This window comes from Balaenoptera physalus (genome assembly GCF_965194825.1).
Source record: "Balaenoptera physalus genome assembly, chromosome: 3".
NCBI lineage: Eukaryota > Metazoa > Chordata > Mammalia > Artiodactyla > Balaenopteridae > Balaenoptera > Balaenoptera physalus.
The window spans coordinates 146777900-146795080 of record NC_138890.1 but is presented as its reverse complement, the minus strand read 5'-3'; the positions used below and the strand labels follow the sequence as shown (position 1 = coordinate 146795080).

At 37.3% G+C, this 17181-nt stretch overlaps 1 protein-coding gene across 9 annotated transcripts in view; it reads right to left on the bottom strand.

Moving 5' to 3' along the window:
• Window positions 1-17181, bottom strand: part of CPLANE1 (ciliogenesis and planar polarity effector complex subunit 1) — a 124129-nt gene that overhangs the window by 44542 nt on the left and 62406 nt on the right. For 7 of the 9 annotated variants that reach the window (XM_082453636.1, XM_082453637.1, XM_082453643.1 and 4 more), the window contains 9 exons: window positions 15807-15973; window positions 14585-14717; window positions 13667-13721; window positions 10329-10433; window positions 8752-8823; window positions 6939-7048; window positions 6397-6592; window positions 5638-5787; window positions 1655-1905 (listed from right to left, as the gene is read on the bottom strand). In XM_082453636.1, coding sequence (XP_082309762.1) covers window positions 1655-1905; window positions 5638-5787; window positions 6397-6592; window positions 6939-7048; window positions 8752-8823; window positions 10329-10433; window positions 13667-13721; window positions 14585-14717; window positions 15807-15973 — 1239 coding nt within the window. The remainder of the gene's footprint in view (window positions 1-1654; window positions 1906-5637; window positions 5788-6396; window positions 6593-6938; window positions 7049-8751; window positions 8824-10328; window positions 10434-13666; window positions 13722-14584; window positions 14718-15806; window positions 15974-17181) is intronic. The other 2 variants (XM_082453638.1, XM_082453644.1) reach the window with 1 other exon arrangement.

Genomic DNA, 17181 nt, shown 5'->3' with positions numbered 1-17181 from the left:
ACTGCTACCTTCCGCTAACGTTGATATAGTTCCCCAAATACTCTATGCCATTCTGCTTTTGCTCATGATGTTTTCATCAGCCCTTGCTCATCGAACTGATGAATATCAATTCATTATCAGTTCAAGAATCACCTCTACGAAGCCTTCTCTGGTGCCATAGCTTCACTTACCTATACAGTCACAACAGGCCATATGTACCTGTGTGTCCTTACAGCATCCTGTTCACATGTATTTTTGGTGCATACATCAATCTTCTTTTATTAGATTCTAAGCTCCTTGAGAGTAGGGACTATGCCTTATTTACTTTCCTATTCCCAGAACTTAGCACAGGGCCTAGCATGTGGTAGAAGGTCAAAAAATGTTTGTTAAAGGAACGAATGATTCATGGGCTCTGGAGAGAGTGAACAAGCCAGGAACAAGACTAGATTCAGGTGTAAGTAACATAACTGGCTTTAGATATGCTTAATAAACTAGAAGATAAGGGATTTTGAAAGTGATTCCTTGGAATATGGACTTCCAAGGACAACTCTGACACTCAACATTAATTTGGATGTAACAGATCTAAACCTGGATTAAAAACAAAAAGGAAAACAACCAACGAAACACCATAATGTCATTACTTAATAGTAGTCCTGAAACTAACACAACATTGCAAATCAACTACACTCCAATAAAAATTTTTAAAAACCCAGTAGTCCTACTTCATATATTTTTTTCAGTGTAGTTTCACATATGTTTAACCTTAACCTTTTAATAATTGTTAAATGTTTGGATTAAAGAAATGCTATAAACCTAATAAATTTATATTTTAAAATATCAACATCTTAGCAACCTGGAATATTTGTTAGACATGTCACTGATGGAATTCTTTTCCTGCAAACCAATTTGCATTTCTCAATATAAGGCTTTAACACATTCAAAATATCTTTCCAATTTGTTTGTTAACCTTTATTTTATATAAATTTTGTTTCCTAAAAAAAAAAGATGGGATGTTTGTGCAAAGTAAGTAATTAACGTTTGAGACTTCCTTTCTATTGGTCTACTATGATATACCAATATACATAAACATTAATCTCTTTATTATGAATACTTTTCAAAGATACAGAAAACTTCTAAGCACTAGTAATCCCATTGTATAACATATCTGAAAGAAACAGAATTCAAAATATAAGGATAACAATGTTTGTAAAGTTATAAAAATCTTGCTAAAGAAAATGATACTCAATTATGAGCAGCGTTTATCTAAAACCACAGTCTGGTTTTGTAATTCATATATTTATTTTCCTGGTAGGAAGCAAGAGTTCACTTCTTAAAAGCTTAACGTTTAAGTGGTTCTCAACTGGGAGTGATTTTGTCCCCCAGGGGACATTTGGCAATGCCTGGAGACATTTTTGATTATTATAGCTGAGGGGAATGCTACTGACAGCTAGTGGGTCAAAACCAGGGATGCTACTAATTATCTTACAATGCATGGGACAAACTCCCACAACAAAGAAATATCTGGCCCAAATGTCAACAATGCTGAGGTTGAGAAACCCTAGCTTAAAGAAACCAAATTTCCCATTATTTTGAAAAATCAAGAGTCTAAAATTATATCACACTACAAATTTAATAAGTAGGTAACAAACAAAAAACTAAAATAAAGACAGTCTACCTTAATACAATGTCGGTCTAGCATTATGTGTCTCGGGTAATTCTGCTCTATGTTTTCAGCAATGTTCTGTATTGCTAACAGCTGTTCATCAATTCTCTGAAGCTTTGAGGTGAGATGCTCTAGCCGGCGAGCTGCAGAGCTTGGCGCAGGACGAGTGGCAGAGACATCCTGTAGTAGTTCCCACAGCAGATAATCTGCGGCATCTGACTTTGAGCTTGGTTCCTTGAATCGAAGATCTGGCTTTGGCGTATCTAAATATTAATAAAGGTAATATCAGAATTGACTACAATTAAAACAGAAGTAGATGCTGATGATCTAATTTTTTGAAGACCTCATTTTAAGTCAACATAACATTCCCTTCCAAATCAGTTTTAACTTAATATACTTAGAAATACCATTTCAGCTTCTCGACTTCTGAGATTTGTCTTTGTTGTGAGATAAGAATACATTACAGTGTTACCATTACCACAAAGTTCCATATACAATGCAATTTGAATGTTACTTTTATCTTCTGCTACAAAAATACACTTCATCAAAAAGCAACCTTACTATTTTTATAACTTTTTAAAACTCTACTTGAAAACCAACAATGTCACACAGTAAAACCTAGGTCCAATGTTGGCCATTACTGCTTTTACGTGGGCTCGTAGGCAAACATTAAACCTCCCAAGACCCTTATCAAAGCCAATGACTAACTCTACTCTTAAGCCCAACTGATTCTTGTCCCAAATTTGAAACACTTTTGGCTTCTGGGTCTTCTCCTCCCTATCTCGCTCTCCCTTCTCAGTCGTCGTCTTGGTCTTCCCTTCTGTCACCCACTCCTTTTACCCTTCAGTATTTCCAGGGCGCCAGTCTCAGCTCACGTCTCTTCTCACTCCACCCACCCTCTCTGGGTGAGGTCTCAGATGCACTGCTGACTCTCACATCCAAATGGCACTCTTTCTGAGCTCCAGCCCTTAAATCCATCTGTATCCTGGTCATCTCAGTTAGGCTGTCCCAAAAGCATATAAAACCAAACTCATCGCTTCAGCCCTTTCACCTTGCTCCTTCCTCCTGATTCCCCAGCTCAGGGAGTAGCACTATCATTCACCTAGCTTCCCAAGCCAGAGGCCTGAGACACATTCGAGGTTCTTCCTTCCTTCAGTTCCAACGTGACACCAAATATCGATGATCCACATACCAATCATCTCCTCATTCCTACTACCAGTGCTTAGCTGAAGCTTTCACAACCAATGGACCCCAAACAGTATCCTTATCTCTAACTTATTTCACTTCTCTCTAGCCCAACTTCCACACAGGCCCTAGAGAGGTCTTTTAAAACACAAATCTGGTATTTTTCCTTTTCCACCTGAAATCCTTCAGCGTTTCTCTAATGCCTTCACCTTAAAAGTTCAAATGTCTCCGTATGAGAGACAATGGCATTGTCTTTCCTTGGCCTACTTATCCAGCTCATCTCTTGCTATTTCTTTAAAAAACAAAAATTCCAAGCACACTGAACTTTAATTTTCTCAAACTCAGCAAGCTCCATCAAACCTCTGAGTCATTGCACAATCTATTCTCTCCATCTGTATGCACCTTTCCCTCGCTAGATCCTACTTTTAAGATTCCATTTAGGTGGCTCTCCCCTAAATAGCCCCAATCCTCCCCAGAGATGGATTAGATGCTATATTTCCCAGCAATCTCATCCTTATCACCATAACTGCACTTACCATGCTGTATCATAATCATCTCTTTACTTCCCTGCCTTCCTTCCCACCATATGTGAGCCCAAGGACACAGAACCTGGTATTACTCTCTTCTTTAGTCCCAATATATTGTCCCTAACTTAGTGTTGAGTGAATGAAGAGTTGGTCAAGTGAGGATTATGATGCCTGTCCTAATTCATAGAGGTTTTGTGAAGATCAAATTATCCAACAAAATACTCTGAAAACTGTGAATTACTAAACAAATGTTAAGTAGTGATTATATTTCAGTCCCAGTCTAAGGAGAAGCTTCCCATGAGAAGATAAAGGTAAATTCCAGTGTTGGCAATGGCAGTCACATAATCTTTCCCTACCTGTTTTGGCCCTACCCTTTTTTTAGCTTGACTCACACAGTACTTTGCCACCTACCCTTCTTGTTTCTTGGCAGCCTGCAGTATCTCCCTTATTCACGCAGGAAAGAATCTGGTGTGCAAACTTCAAGTAGAAAATACAGCAAAAAGAGATGGATATGCTCAAAATCTGGAATGGCCTACATACATAATGAAACTAGTTTCCCTTCCTGTGGAGAAACTGTTCCACTCTCACTGACTAACTGAAAAAAAATCACCTAGGAGGTGATTTTAAATATTGAGTTCCACTGACCCTGCAATGCTCTCCCTCTGCCTAGCAAAGCCCTGCTTGCTGTTACTGATAATATTCCTATTGGAGATGGTTTCTAAAATAGTAAGCTACTGTCATTCAAAATGGTGAGGTCTCACTAACACAGAAATGTATTGTTTGTTTGGCTTTTGCTTTTGTTTTAAATTCCTAAGAACTCTGTCTCTCCCTCTCCCAGCCTTTTCTTATAATACAAATCCCACTCAACTCTACTGTGACTATATTCTGAGTCTTTAAAGTATACTATGTATATACCATGATGGAATTTAATTTCAAAATATAAAACCCTTCCTTTTAAATTGGCATTTTTAAGCTCTCTTTAGTAATAGTAGAAGGGTCCACTGACATATTTTCATGACCAATCTCCCCAGAGAAGGATCTTCCGAAAGGTTGAATATAGACTTGATCTCACTGATGGAGGAAATTAACCTGTAGCTTATAGTCATTTAAAATGCTGTCCTAAGATATTCTGAGGTCACCGGGAGATCAGTCTCGTTCTACTTTGTCAGAATTTCAAAAGTCAAGTTGGTGTGAAAATGAAGGGAAACTAACAGGATACCTAAGTAGTCACAGGCATTTGGCTAGATGCAACCCTAATGACAACCCTATGAGGTTGTATCTTACAGAGATACACGTGAGGATCAGATAAAGTTAATTACCTGCAAAAAGTCTCCAAGCTATTAAGTAACAGGGCTGAGACTGAAAGCCAGGTCTGTTCTATTTGAATCTACTGATAAAAGCCAAGGTCTTTTCATTTCCCCACACACTTCCCCAGCCTGAAAGACTGTCAGCTTCATACATCCTCCCTCCACTACCCATGCACCTAGCAGTCCCATGGCAGGGGAGAGAGAGGGCAAAGGCTCCAAAATCTGAAATGCTGGCACTTATTGTGTATACAGCTGTAACACACATGCTCTAACACATCCTAAGGTGAAGTTTCCCTGCTACCCATCCCTTTCTTGCTCCTCACATCTCCTGAGTGTCTGCTGTTGATGCACAATGAAAACGCAGTGCTGGACTTTGCACCCAAGCAGCTGATGACCACAAGGCTAGGTCCATTCCTCCCAACAGTTGTGGAAGCCAGAAGAGACATTAGGTCTCTGCTGCAGGAAGTCTGATTACATACTAGATTAATCTAATGATTCGCAACATGTAATAAGTTTAGGTTTTGGAGAAACATTCTTCTAAATCTTTCAAATATTTAACAATAATACAACCTGATTTATGACTATAAAACTGAATATTTTACTAATAAAGTACTATTGGCTACCAAGCCTGTGTATTTTCTATGTGCTATTCTAGAACTTCCCACCTTCTAAAATATGAGAATTCCTTTTTAACACCAAAACACTCATGAAATTCCACAGGATATTTATTTTTAGCCTCATTAATTGAGAAAAGACATATGCACAAATAGATCTGTAGTCTCCTTGAACAATATCCCTGGGTCCCAGGCTTGGAACCATGACTCTATCTCATTTACCTATCTGCCCCTACTCTCCTTAGCAAGGGAAAAACCCTTTTTCTGGTTTCCTCTGCAATGATCAAGTTTTAGTGCTTATTTCTAATATAACGGTAATTCAGAGAAAGGGGAAAGTTATGCTATAAATCTAGGGCATTCACCTTTGTCCTGCTGTATGTCTGATGGTGGAGGTGAGGTGATGCAAGGCTCCTTCACTTCTGGAATGCCTGCTCTCCAGCTTCTTCCATCCAGACAGGTTGGAGACACTTTTGCAGGTTTAAAAAATAAATCCATAGCGGAATTGCCAGATTCTATCAAGAATACGAAAGGCATAAAAAGATTGATTCTAAACTTATAAACAAGGTATTTAAAAGATTAATAGAACATTTCTAAATGTGAATATAAACATCTAAAATTACAGTGAATTTGGCCTTCCCTGGTGGCACAGTGGTTGAGAATCCACCTGCCAATGCAGGGGACATGGGCTCGAGCCCTGGTCCAGGAAGTTCCCACATGCCACGGAGCAACTGAGCCCATGTGCCACAGCTACTTAGCCTGTGCTCTAGAGCCCTCAAGCCAAGACTACTGAGCCCGCGTGCCACAACTGCTGAGGCCCATGTGCCTGGAACCCGTGCTCTGCAACAAGAGAGGCCACTGCAGTGAGAGGCCTGCACACTGCAACGAAGAGTCGCCCCCGCTCGCCGCAACTAGAGGAGGCCCGTGTGTAGCAACAAAGACCCAACGCAGCCAAAAATAAATTAAATAAATAAATAAATATATTTATTAAAAAAATAAATAAAATAAAATTACAGTGGATTTGGAGGAAGAGAGCTAAGAGACATAAGTAGGGGTAACAATGCTATATTAAAGAATTTTTCAAAATGTTTTAAATTTATTTTAAAAGTAGAAAAAATTATTACCTTGACTCTTAAAATTGTGCAGGGGAACAGCATTAGTAACTGAAGCTGCCATGTAATGTAATTCTGCAGAAGATGGGACTTCTAGACGATCGCTTTGCTGTTTGATAATATTATCATCTGAAGGCTCTTCTCTAACAGGTAATTTGTGTAGATCATCAGCTTCAATGTCAATCACATTTATGTAAGTGTGTCCAATCTGAACCAAAACACACAAAATCAAGGAGGGTTACATTCTTTTTACTTATAGTACAGCCACTCTACCCTACCCCTGCCCCAAAAAGGTTTAATTCTCAAGGCAAGAAGAGCTTATATAAGCCTAACTTAGGGAAAATTGCAGGAAGTATGTGTTATGGTCTTAGTTTACAGTATTTGGGGGCACAATATTTAAATTGTAAACTAATTTTTGACCTTTCCAACAAATCTACGTAGATGAGATTTTTGGCCTCATTTCACCTATACAACTGAATAATGCAGATGACCGTAATAAAATTTAGCACAAAGGTATTATTAAAACTTCTTATTAAAACTTCCAAATTTAGTACCGTTTCACTTGCTGAAGGTGACAGAGGTTTCTCTGATATTTCAGTGGAAAGTCTGAGATTTAGATATACATCTGGTGCCAAGAGTTGAGGAACATTCAAAGATTCATGTTCTAAAAATAAGAAAAATCAGGATAGTAAAAAAATCTGTATATAGCTCTATGTCATTAACTTGGTAAGAAAAAGTTAGCAACAAACAACATTAAAGACATTTGTTGAAGGGACTTCACTGGTGGCGCAGTGGTTAAGAATCCACCTGCCAATGCAGGGGACATGGGTTCAATCCCTGGTCCGGGAAGATCCCACATGCTGCGGAGCAACTAAGCCTGTGCGCCACAACTACTGAGCTTGTGCTCTAGAGTCTGCGAGCCACAACTACTGAGCATGCGTACCACAACTACTGAAGCCCACGCACCCTAGAGCCTGCGTGCCGCAACTACTGAGCCCACGCACTGCAACTACTGAAACCCGCATGCTCTAGAGCCCGTGCTCTGCAACAAGAGAAGCCACCACAGTGAGAAGCCTGCACACCACAACAAAAAGTAGCCCCTGCTCGCTGCAACTAGAGAAAGCCCGCGTGCAGCAACGAAGACCCAATGCAACCAAAAAAAAAAAAAAAAGGATATCTGCTGAAAATCTAAGCAGAAGTTTCATAGGTATAAATAAATTAAAGCAAATTGTATTCTATTCTAAGGGCAAATTACTCTGGAATAATTCAGAATTGAATGCATATTGACTATTGCTTTTCTCATATGAATGACTCACAAGAATAATGAAATATCTAAGTCATACCAAGAAAATGCTGCAATTTCATTTTTCAATTTCAGATATATTAAGTCATTTTTGCTTGTTTAAAATTTCAATAAAACCAGGCTTTAGGAAATTAATCATAACTAATTTATTTTTTTTACTTTCAACACTGTTTCTTGTTGTTTGTTCGTTTGTTTAACCAGCTTTATTGAGATGTAATTCACCTCCTTTAAAAATGTACAATTCAGTGTTTTTAGTATATATAAAGACCATAGCTAAATTTTACCACTTAAAATGTTTAATATCTTAATTTTACAAAAGTCATTAGCTTCTTATTCAAAACAATATAGAAGCCTGTCACAGTAAGTCAGCAGTCTAACTCTGTGCCTTTTGCCCTACAACTCTTATTTCCTAGCATTGTATTTTTAATAGAACATTACTTTCAAATTTCACAAGCAAAATATAACTCGTTGCAATACTGAGTACTGGAAACTTGGCACCAAGGCTTGAATTTAAACCACATGACAACTAAAAAACTAGAAAAAAAAAAGGGCTTCCCTGGTGACACGGTGGTTAAGAATCCACCTGCCAAAGCAGGGGACACAGGTTCGAGCCCTGGTCCGGGAAGATCCCACGTGTCGTGGAGCAACTAAGCCTGTGCACCACAACTGCTGAGCCTGCGCTCTAGAGCCCACGAGCCACAACTACTGAGCCCACGTGCTATAACAACTGAAGCCCGCGTGCCTAGAGCCCGTGCTCTGCAACGAGAGAAGCCACCGCAATGAGAACCCCACGCACTGCAACGAAGAGCAGCCCCTGCTCACAACTAGAGAAAGCCTGCGTGCAGCAACAAAGACCCAATGCAAACAAAAATAAATGAATAAAATAAATAAATTTTTTAAAAAACTAGAAAAAAGGAAAGTGAAAATACTTAAATTATCATTCTATCTTTGATTGGTTTAACTGCTTTTTTTATGGGGGTTGGTAACTCCTGTTTCAGCCGTCATGCAGACATAACCTTTAACTAGTCATGGTGTTCTCAGGAAAAAAAAGAAAGAAATCACACCTGATGAGGAAGAAATGATTTGCTGATTTTTATGACATTCAGAAACAACTTCTTGAGAAGCAGCATCTTTACCTTGTAGTCAATTAGAAGATTTGGGACAAAAAGAGAAAACAGAAAAAGGATTTCACAAGCACGGAAAAAATTAAATATACAAGTGCAGATTTTTATATCTTGTGTATAAAACGTGGTAGAAAAGTAGACTGACAGCTTAAGAATTTAATTTTTTAATTAATATGATAATTTTAGATTTTATTACTATTTATATCCTGGGCCTGATCACCTGAATGAATAGCAAACTTCTAACAAATAGGCTGCTGACTTTAGAAGACTACAGAGCAGTCAAGTACCTCCAAGGCTTTCTCAGATATACATTTAAGAATGTTTCTCAAATGCGCACTCACCATTTGCATCAAAAAAAATCTTATTAAAAAAAAACTTATACATGCCTAAACTCATTCAGAAAGAAATAAAAATTAAAATAACAGAGGCCTTTTTAAAAAATCTATTGGATTGGTAAAGGATAAAAGAGTTAGCTAAATCATAGTGATGAACAACGACAACAAAAAAGGCTCTATGCAAGAAGTTACTCACTGAAGCATCATTTATAGGAGAAAAATACTGGAAACCACCTAATACATTCATTCATTACATTAATGAAGAAGTCTGTCAGGCAAAATTCCAAATAATAGCTCCTCCAACATTTATTTCCTCTATTTTTGGACACAGTTACATATATTCTTCCCACACTAAACCCAATCTAGTCCTTCTCTTCCTAACTCAACTTCAGCAGCCACAGCTTCAGGCCTCTCAATCTTAGGCATGAAATTCTAGTAAAGTCAATTATGGCACAGAGAACCCAAATTCAAAATATTATTTCTACCAGGACTTCCCTGGCGGTCCAGTGGTTAAGACTCTGCTCTTCCAATGCAGGGGGTGCAGTTCAATCCTTGGTCAGGGAACTAAGATCCTACATGCTGCATGGCGCAGCCAAAAAATAAAAAAATTTAAAATATATATATATATATTATTTCTACTGATTTAGGATGTAGTCCATGGCATTTTTAAACAAATACCTATTACGTTTTAATAAAGTTATCATAAATTCAATCTCAAATTTAATTTTAGTTTAAAATTTGTAAAGTATATACCAGGGCTGGGGACAAGAAGCTGGGATGAGTAACTAATATCACATAATTTTATTTATTTATTTTTAACTTAAATATTTATTTATTTATTTGGCTGTGCTGGGTCTTAGTTGCAGCATGCGGAATCTTCATTGCCATGTGCAGGACCTTTAGTTACGGCATGTGGGATCTTTAGTTGTGGAATGAGGGATCTTTAGTTGTGGCATGCAGGATCTTTTAGTTGAGGCATTCGGGATCTAGTTCCATGACCAGGGATCGAACCCGGGCCCCCTGCATTGGTAGCGTGGAGTCTTAACCACTGGACCACCAGGGAAGTCCCTATCACATAATTTTAAATTCCCTTTAAATCACTGTTTTGAAAAAAAAGTTGATATATATTAAATATTGCAAAATATGATGAATTTTAAAAATTAAAGTGAAATAGCATTTTACCTGGGTCTGTATTTGTACTTGCATCCTGACATTCTTTAGCTTTCTTTTTTACAGAGGCCATGAAATGCAATCCAGCTGAAGTATTAACATCATCCTGGAGCTTTTCTTAAATATAACAACAAAACATTGGAAGCAATCATTGAGAAGCCAACATATTACCAGGAGCCCAGAAGCAGAGTACCTAACTCAAGGGAGGTGAGGAATTCAGTGTCAAGATGTTACCAAAATGGACTTTCTGAGTGAAGTGGTATCTAAGTTGACCCTCACAGGCAGGTCAGTAGAATTAAAACCAAAATTGTGAAGGACTCTGTATGCCCAGGCTAGAAACCTATTCTTCTGGCTGATGAAGATCCAGTAGAAGTTACTGAGCAGGGAAATGATATGGTCAGACTGATGTTCTAGAGAAACCACCCCAGCCAGTGTGTGGAAAATAAATTTGAGTGGATAAAATTAAAGTAAGGCAATCAGATAGATGAGGCTGCTGCAGCAGTTCAAATAAGTACCTAGTAATGGTGAGGAATAGAGGAGAGAGGATAAATTTAAGAATTACAACGATAGTAAAATAGGCAAGAACTGGCTACTGACTGGCTGAGAGGGGGAAGGGGAAAGCAGAACTCAGAATAATGTGTGTTTTGATGTTAAGTTGGTAGTGACACGAATGGAGATAGAGAACACAGAAGAACAAACCAGTTGGTAGGGAAGGGATAACGAATTCAGGCGGCACATGCTGTACCTGAGGTAATTTCCACCCTGGAGGAAACATTCAGCAGGAAGTAGAATCAAAGTCCAAAGACTATTATGCGAGTTTGGGTTTAGATGTGGATTTTCCCGGGAGAGTACCCAGGGAGTCTAAGTAGAATAAAAGAGTATCAATGATGGCACTTGGTAGTATAATAAAAAATATTTATATTTGGTCTTTGTCCTTGGTTCCAGGAACAAAACTCCTTACACCCTTGGATTTTCCTGAGTGGTAGGAGTATGTTTTGTTATTCATAATGAGCCCCTTTTGATCATATCTGAGTTTAGGCTAATGACTCCTGGCAGGCCCCTAGATAGTTTCAGGATGGGTGCTGGTCACCAGAGGAACCAACTATCAGCCCCGCCTTACCCCCACATCCATGGAAGGGAGAGCAGCTGGAGTTCAATCACCAATGGCCAATGATGTAATCAATCATGCCTATGTAATGACATTTCAGTAAAAACCCTGAGACACCGAGGCTAAGGGGGCTTCTAGGTTGATGATTAAGTGGATGTGCTGGGAGTTGGTGCACCCAGAAAGGGTGTGGGAGCTCTGTGTCCTCAAACCCCATACCTTGCCCTATGCATCTCTCCCATTTGGCTGTTCCTGAGTTGTATCCTTTATAATGAAACTGTAATCACAAATAAAGTGCTTTTCTGAGTTCTAGAGTTGTTCTAGAGAATTAGTAAACCTGGTGAAGGGGGGGGAGTGTCATGGGAATCCCTGAATTTATATTTGACCAGACAAAAATGCAGGTGTTGGGGGACCCCATTTGCAGCTGGTGCCTAAAGGAAATAGGGAGTCTTTTGGGACTGATTCCTTAACCTCTGGGGTCTGTGCTAACTCTAGGTTATTACTGTTAGAATGGAATTGAATTACAGGACACCCAGTAGATGTCACAGAATTGGAGAATTGTTGTTGTTTGGAATGACACAATATACATTCACTGGAGTACTACGCAGTCATTTTAAATGACATTGTAGAAGAATATCTAGTAAAATGGGAAGATATATACCTTAATAATAGTATGTAAAAACAAGTAAGTTATTAAACAAGTAGAGGAGGTATTCTTTTTATATATACATACACATACATATATTTATAGATATATATGAGTAGCGATATTCAGAAAATAAACCCTAGAAGAATATTAACACTGGTTATCTCTAGACAGAAGGATTATGGGAGATTTTAATATTGGTCTTATTTTCTACTTGCATTTTCTAAATTTTCTCCAGTGAATATGTACCACCTTTGTGAAGAGAAAGAATGTTATCAAGAATGAAAAATAAAATGGTTTTAAGACAAGTGAATGGAAAAGAAGAACACCAGACGGATTAAGAAGCTGAGAAACAGAAGCTAAGCAGGTCAGTGAGGAGACAACTGCTCAGCATGCAGAGGCCTGATGCTGGGTCGTGGCACCGAGAAAGGGAAGGAGCACCAGGTCAAGGATTAAGTGAAGGAATGGGGTAACAGACGTGAGGGATAAATCAGGGGTGACTTCCAAGGTAAAAATCTTGTCCAATCAAATGAGTGGTGATATCACTAATAGGAAAATGCCAGTTTAAAATGTGGACATGTTTTTTTTTGTTTTTGTTTTGGCCACGCCACACAGCTTGTGGGATCTCAGTTCCCTGACTAGGAATTGAACCCGGGGCCACCAGAGTGAAAGCCTAGAATCCTAACCACTAGGCCACCAAAGAACTCCCATGAACATGTTGAATTTAAGGGGAAAGTAGGAAAGAAAGATGAGGGACGGAAGGTGTATATTTGAATGTCACCAAAAAAATTTAAGAGCTGAAGTCATGAAAGTGAATGGTTGCAGAGGCACCAGAGTGTCTGTGTGTATACGTGTGAAAAATACTGAAGAGAAAGGCTTGGGGAACATGTACTTCAGTGGCAAGAAATGAATTGACCAATTCAAGAAAGAAAAGAATTTACTATCTATAAACAAGTTCTTTTTTCTGAACTGATTCCTTTACTTTATTGTACGTGTATTTTCTATGATTAATTAGACTCCAGGCGTGTTCTCCAATAATTTCCTTTTAGGCCTTATATATCAATATATTATTTGAGATTCTAATTAATTGCATTGCTCTACTATAGGGGTTGGTAAACTCTGTAAAGGGCCAGATGATAAATATTTTAGGCTTTGTGAACCATATGGTCCCTTTTGCAACAAATGGAACCTGCTGCAATGTGAAAGCTGTCATAGACAATGTGTAAATAAATGGGCATGCCTGTGTTTCAATAAAACTTGATTCACAAAAACAGGTGTAATCCAGATCTGGTCTGTGGGCCATACTTTGTCAACCACTGCTCTAACGGATAACACATCAAAACAAACACACACACATACATACACACATACACACCATCCTGTCAAAGATAACATGAAAATAATTTGCTCTCATTTTTATCTACATTTTTTTTTCATATATCATAACTAACATTTTAACAGTGCTCACAACATACAACACTTACACAAACATTTCCGCTTTTCCCAGTATCCCTGGGAAGTGGGTAGGTACCTACATATTTTTAGAAAACTGATTTTAACTCTGAATGGAGACATGACATTAATCATGCATATACGTACCAAAAGGAATGTCAAAGTCTTCCAAAGGCTGGGAACCATGATGTTCTTGTTGCTCCTAAATGAATCCCCAAATGATCAAGTTATGATTAATTCAAAGACAGTCATTATTTTGAAAAAAAATATTCAATAGCTATGAGAAATGTCGATTTTTTAGGTACAGTTTAAAATCCTATAATTCTAGAAATATTTATTCTAACAAATTATTTACTCTATCAAAGTAACTCCACAAAGGTGCTTACAAAATTCACAAGTCAAACAATAAAAAAGAGGATTACCAATTTAATGCAGTTACTAAATTACAATATGCAATTCTCTCCTGCAAGACTAGCTTTAACTCACAAATAATATCCAAACTGTTCATGGACTCAACATTTTACTAAGTGCCTCTAGACATGTTCTTGAGGACTTACTGAAAAAAGGGTGCTAAGATTCAAGTAAACAAAACTACTTCTGTTTATTTAAACTCTTGTTGCAAATACAGGTTAACAGTCACCAAATTGAGAAGGAATGTTTGCAAAGATCTGATAGAAAATATAGGTTGCATAACAAACTTATGTTTGGGAAATCCTAGAGGCACCTAAAAGAGTTAGGTGAAACTATCATAGGAGAAACCCAAATAATGTATGATACGCATTAAGATGTCATAGAAAAAAGGCGGAGTGATTTCAAATATAAGTCACACAAGCAGATGCTCTAAACTACAGTTTTTGATTTACCAACAAGTTGCTTTTCACATTCACAACTGTTTGTCTACTGTTGCACAGAGGGATGCAGCAGAGATTTATGTGCTTAATGATGTTAAGATTCTCCTAGTCACGATCAGAAGCTTCCAGCAATCAGACGACTAGATAAACCACAGACATTCCAAACTCTGTGTACATGCAGACCAGGGAAGAATGTATTATAGTTTTTCTATACCTTGGGTTTCATAACTATTTCTGAATCATTATCATTAATGATGAAATCCTCTGGTTGGAAAGTCACACTTGGTTTTCTCCTTAGTTTCTCTGATCTTTTTTCTTGCAGCTCTTTTTCAGCTCGTCGTCTTTGTCTATTAAAAACAATAGTGTAAAATATATTTTTACTATTTTAGTAACATCAGTTTTTCATTTGTATCATGCTATATGCAGTGGGACAGTTATCAAAATTTTGTCAATAAATTATTTTCAGTGCCATTTAATTAAATTAGCAAGATATTCTGCTAGAATACAAGCAAATATAAGCAGAAGTCAGGGACACATGAAAGTTATTTCTAGTTCCTCTACTACGGAACTGACTTTTCTGTGTTAGTCACTAGAGTCCCAGGTTAGAGTTACACCTTTTAGGTAATTTTCAAATTCTCTTCTCTGCAGATTCTAAGCTGGCCCCAGAAACCCTACTGGACACCTCCATTCACCTAGCTGAAGAAGTTAGGCAAACTCAGTCACCTCAGCAAGGAGGAAGGAGAGCCCAAAAAGTTAAGCGGAAAACTTACTTTGAAGAGGGTTTACCTGGAAAAGATGGAAGGAAAGACCATTTCTGGAAAGAGAGCACTGGTAGTAGATTTTAGGGTCTGATAAATGTGAAATTTTTGAAGTATTTTCTAGACTAAGTAATAATCTACCAGTTAATACATGTTTTGAACATCCATTATGAGTAAAACATTATAAATGCTCTTCATTAGAAGTCACAGCCTTGCTTTTTACATGCGCATTTCTTAGTGCCCTGAAACAATTCACATCACTGCTTCCTGTAAGAGTCTGGAGGATATGGTAAGATGAATAACAATAAACGTTACTTCAGTGTATTGGACAGTATATGGAAGATTTCATGATATCAAATATTTGTGCTGCAAAAGATGACTGCTCATCCTGTTAGAGAAAAATGTAAAAAGAAACCTCTAGCCTATGAATGCCAGGAAAGAATTCCTTAATAAAATGCAAAAAATAATAGTATTGTTTCTCACATTATAGGAATTTTTCTCATCACAAGGTGTGTTCAAATGCATGACACTTGACAAGGAAACTGAATATGCAATTGTGTCAGGCTGGGAGGTTGAACCAGATAACTTCCGTCTTATAACTATATTATTGTCACTAATAATAAACTTGCAGGTATGTTTGCAGGTATATGCTCAAATAAAATTTCACTTAAAACTTGCCTTTTTTTACTGTCCTTTCCTTGTCTCAATTCAGATGATTCTATTTTGACCTGCAGAAGCTGGAGGTGTCCAGAATCGCCTTGTTCAAATAAATTATGTGTTAATTTCTGTTGCATTTGTTTAAATGCAATAAGGTTTTCAAGTGGAATAAGTTGTGGGTTTTGGTACTATAAGAAAGAAACAAAGCATAGTCATTTAAAATTACAAACCTCAATTAGGCAATATGTTAATAAAAAATTGAGAAAAACATTGGTTTAAATTAAACTAAGATGTGCAAGAGATAGAACATATCAAAGAAAACAAACTGATTTGGACTGGTAAGACGAGTACCCAGATCTTAAAGTACAAATGATTTTAGAAATCATTTCCTGAAAATTTCAACTGGACATTTTATTTCAGAAATTATGTTAAAAGTCCTCATCTTCTTAATTTCTTTTTCATATTAAAAATCTTCCTTCTTAAAAAATTATAAATGAAGTTATATAATGTCTAGCTTTGATTTAAAATTCTTTGGAATAGAGAGGATGCACAGGGGTGGAGATTATGGATGGAACAGATTAGCAATATGTTGATAACCACTGATGCTGGGTGATGGTAACTTGGGGGTTCATTATATTATTCTCTAATTAAAAAAATTTCTTTAGAACCTTCCCAAAATGTCTACTTTTCCATTCCTTTAATCCTTTCTTTTTTGTTCATAATACGTTCAGAAGAAAGGAAGGCACGATAAGTACTTTTTCTAAGGGATGACCATTTCTTTTCCCAGCACCATTTTCAAATCTTGAAAGTGTACCAGAGAATGAATTACTCACTCAACTAGACTGACTTACAAAACTAGAACCTAAACAATCTTAATTTCATAAATCAAAGGTTACAACTTTAAAGACGATTTGGTGGGTTTATGAAGATTTAATCTTTGTGTTTAAAGTATTTTAAAAAGATACAATTTTTTAATATGTAAAACTACTTATAAATCTGGGTCTAAATTTCACAATTTTAACCTGTAGTAGATTTGAAGGGAATCATATCACAATTGCTAGGAACCCCAAACAATGCTCTCTCTCTAGACAGACAGACAGACAGACAGACACACACACACACACACACACACACACACACACAAACAAGAACACTGGTCATTTTATTCTACTTCTTATTTCTTCTCTGAGCAGAATCTCAGAAACATCTTTTTGAAAGAGTCTAGAAAACTCTGGTACTGACACACGGAAGAAGACCTAAAACCTTTAAGGTACTCCATTATTGTTTTAAACCAAATTTTGTATGTTATTTTCAATAACAGAAGCATTATTTCTTTAAAAAGAAGTGTGTTAGAGCTTTTCACTGAGTGTATATCTATGGTATGAAAAAGGCAGGA